This window comes from Carassius auratus, unplaced genomic scaffold, assembly GCF_003368295.1.
Source record: "Carassius auratus strain Wakin unplaced genomic scaffold, ASM336829v1 scaf_tig00025692, whole genome shotgun sequence".
NCBI lineage: Eukaryota > Metazoa > Chordata > Actinopteri > Cypriniformes > Cyprinidae > Carassius > Carassius auratus.
In genome coordinates, this window is record NW_020525448.1 from 11775 (window position 1) to 15167 (window position 3393).

Sequence of the window (3393 nt, forward strand, 5' to 3'; positions counted from 1 at the left end):
AAATATGGGTCCAGTTAGCAAAACAAACCCCACCCCCCCTGGAGTTAATACTAACAAAAGCTGGGGATCGGTGGAGAAAGAAGGAAGGGAACAACGGACAATCAAAGCCTGTTATTTTAATCTGCCCAAACCCAGAGATTAGCCGACCACATTGTTTTAATTGTTTTAAAGTTGGGGGGGAGCGCAATGCCCACTCATTGAAGGGAGATGCTTTGCCTAAATCTCCCAAGTTCAATAGTTTCAAAAAACTTGAGCCCCAAACCCCCCCTTTCTCACCCACTTAATCCAGGCTAATACCTTTCTTTCTATTGGCTAATGGTTGAAGGAAGCTGAAGTTAATGCCTCTTAAATAGTGGAAACTGAACTGGAGAGGACCTAAAACACAGTCAACGTGGAGTATTACAGGTCTGCCTTGCCTAAAGAAACTTTATTATCATATTTTTGGGGATTTTAGCAGCTTCTGTGAAATGTTTCCTTGGGATTTTAGTATCATATCTGGGTAAATGTTCATTTGCAACTGATCATCATTCCATAGTTCACTGGAGGTCGCAAGTAAGTGTTCATAATGTTTTTTATTTATTGAAAGTGTTTAATGAGACATTGAATTTATCATTTTATTTTAAGTCGAATAAGTTAAGTCATATATTTTATCCTTTCAGTCAACAGCATGAATTCTGTATATTTCTGTGGAGCAAGAAACGGCCAGGGGCCTTTTCAATTACAACGCGTCAACTCGTTATTTCACGAGGCTCACCAGCAGATGGCGCAGCAGTATCAGCTTCATACAGCGGCCAGTCCCGCGTCCATGCAGACTCTCACTGTGGCGGAGCGCCTGGCGGGTGAGAGGCCGCTTCACTTATCAGGCTCAAAATATGAATTAAGCAGGCAACAGGAGAAATGAAGCATTTTTAAAACTGTAACTTCTGATTCCTCACTTTGCATTAATCTTCAAATTATGGGTTTTGAGGTTTTGAATAATTAAAAATGATGTAGAAATCAGAATTAGAATAAAAAAAGCTTTATTGCCAAGTTGCGCATGTAAGGAATTTGTTTTAGTGACAAGCTTTTAGTACACAGAGACAACAACACACAGACATTTTTTTATTTTTTGCAAATAAATGAGTGTATAAACAATTGGGCTATAAATGATAATGGAATAGGATTGAGTAAACAAAAACAGGAAAAACTTACAGTGAAGCACTGAAGCATTATTTGCTTAATAATAGTGTACAAAAGTAAAAAAAAATAGTGCCTTTAAAAATTATTATAATGCTTTTTTGTTTTACATGTTTTACTATTCTTTCCATGATTTTTTTTTATGTGGACACTTTTGAGCCCTATATGTGCTGTGTCGACTTAGTGTCACTGAGATAATACTTTAGGTTTATTCATATTTTAAATCAGTTTTATAGGCTATATATATATATATATATATATATATATATATATATATATATATATATATATTCTTTTCTTTCATTTTCCCTTTTAGTAAATGTGCTGTGTTTTTTTATAGTAGCTTTTAAATATGTTTTCTAAATATATATAGTTTTTTATAATTTTTAATTAATTTTTCTTTCAGTCTTAGTTAAGTACATCAAGTTAAATGGACTTGCTGAAATATTTGAAAAGTTTAATGAACTAGCTGAATTTGTTTTTTTTTTAGATGATGATTCTTTTATTTTAAGTAATGAAAATGTTAGTTTAAATTTTCTTTTCAATTTTAGTTAACTATAACAACCCTGGTATCATTAAATTAATTAATCAAGTAATGAATATCTCCTTCATTTAGAACTCATCCTTGAAGCACGCTACGGGAACCAGCAAAAGCAGCGCCGCAGTCGTACCGCCTTCAGTGTGTCCCAGTTACAGGCGCTGGAAAAGGCCTTTCAGCAAACCCAGTATCCAGATGTGGGCATGAGAGAGAGACTAGCAGTCTGCATCAACCTCCCGGAGGCCCGTATCCAGGTGAGAGCCATTGCAACATCTGCAGCGTCCAACACTTCTAAATATTAGAATACATTAAAGTGCTACCGAAAACATCTGAAATTAACAAATGTGTTTTTTCAGGTGTGGTTCAAAAACAGACGTGCCAAATATAGAAAAGGTCAACGCTTTGCACCCATTTCCAAAGAAGAAAGCCAAATGCATCGTCCTGCAACTAAACAACAGAAAGAATTGGTGAAGAACCAGGAGAAAGGCTCTAATTCAAAATCTCAGTCCTCTATTAGGGAAAACAACACCATTCCTTCCTCATCGGGATCTATTCACCTTCAATCCCACCCAAGAGTACACTCCTCAGCTGTTCTTCCATTTATTAATGGAGAACACTACCAACAACCAATGCCTCATGCACTTGGGCTGCTGTCTGCAGGTCTGCCTTTCTCTCCTACTTATTTGCCTTTAATACAACAGCAGCATAGCACAGCCGTCAACCTCGTGCCATTGGGAAAATGCAACAATCTCATGCTTCAGTCTGCCTGTCGATCTAAATCCATGGTTCACCGCCACTTGGACATGTAAGCATACCAGCAACCGATAAACACCACTGAGCCAGTTGTCCTCATTAGGATGTGAAGAAGGAACAGGTGTTCCTGTGTCCTTCCCCCCACCACAACATTGTAACTTTTACTCTCAAAATAACAGAAGGGCTTGGATTTAGATCTTTTTCTGTAACTTTCATTAAGTGGTTTGGATTGCATTTGTACAAACTGGCTTATTTTGTGAACTTTCATGCTCCGTTTCGCATAGCTTAGAGCATTCTGTTGTGTTGCACATACATATTTGAGCACTTTGTAGATTTATATGAACATATGATCATTCTGAATGCAAATAAACATGAAAAACGTCTGAATCCGTATATAACTGTGTGAACTTGCATCATGACGTCTGTGTAACCTCTGGGATTGCACAATTGGTCTTTATAATTTATGTCACTGCAAAAAAAAAGCTTATTTTTGTGTACTTGGTCATTCTCATTTATAGCTACAGAAAATGTAAGACCATGATTTACTCATTTTTTATATGAACGAAAGCCACAGTTACCCATCAATGAAGATGTTTACATGTTATGGTCATGTTTTCATTATCAAAGCATCATGTAAATCAATTTGTCATAATTAGTTTAAGCCAACTGTCTGATTTCTGTAAGTCAGAAAAAGTCTACTGAAATATATATGTTTTAATCAATATTTTGGCTCATGTAAACACCTTCAACATATACCCATAACTAAATATTAATTTCTATTATATTAAATACAGGTGATATTAGATACAGACAGTGGTGAAAAGTCAAGCTGAAGAAACATTTTTGAAATGAGGACTTACTAAAAACACAAAAAACATTTACAGTGCAAACATCAAGCAACATAATTGTCTATATTTGTAAGAGTT

General features: G+C 35.8%; 1 protein-coding gene across 1 annotated transcript; it reads left to right on the forward strand.

The window, feature by feature from the left end:
• Positions 1–360: 360 nt before the first annotated feature.
• On the forward strand, positions 361–2860 carry LOC113078412 (diencephalon/mesencephalon homeobox protein 1-like). Its single transcript, XM_026250744.1, has 4 exons — positions 361–552; positions 660–839; positions 1793–1968; positions 2071–2860. Exons 2-4 carry the CDS (start codon positions 668–670, stop codon positions 2521–2523), a joined length of 801 nt encoding a protein of 266 aa, XP_026106529.1. The 5' UTR covers positions 361–552; positions 660–667; the 3' UTR covers positions 2524–2860.
• Positions 2861–3393: the final 533 nt, after the last annotated feature.

Bases quoted from the DNA above. Each gene is read 5' to 3' on its own strand.
- LOC113078412 (XM_026250744.1), top strand. From the start codon at position 668: ATGAATTCTGTATATTTCTGTGGAGCAAGAAACGGCCAGGGGCCTTTT. The intron at 840-1,792 runs GTGAGAGGCCGC...TCCTTCATTTAG, and splicing joins TGTGGCGGAGCGCCTGGCGG to AACTCATCCTTGAAGCACGC. The intron at 1,969-2,070 runs GTGAGAGCCATT...GTGTTTTTTCAG, and splicing joins TCCCGGAGGCCCGTATCCAG to GTGTGGTTCAAAAACAGACG.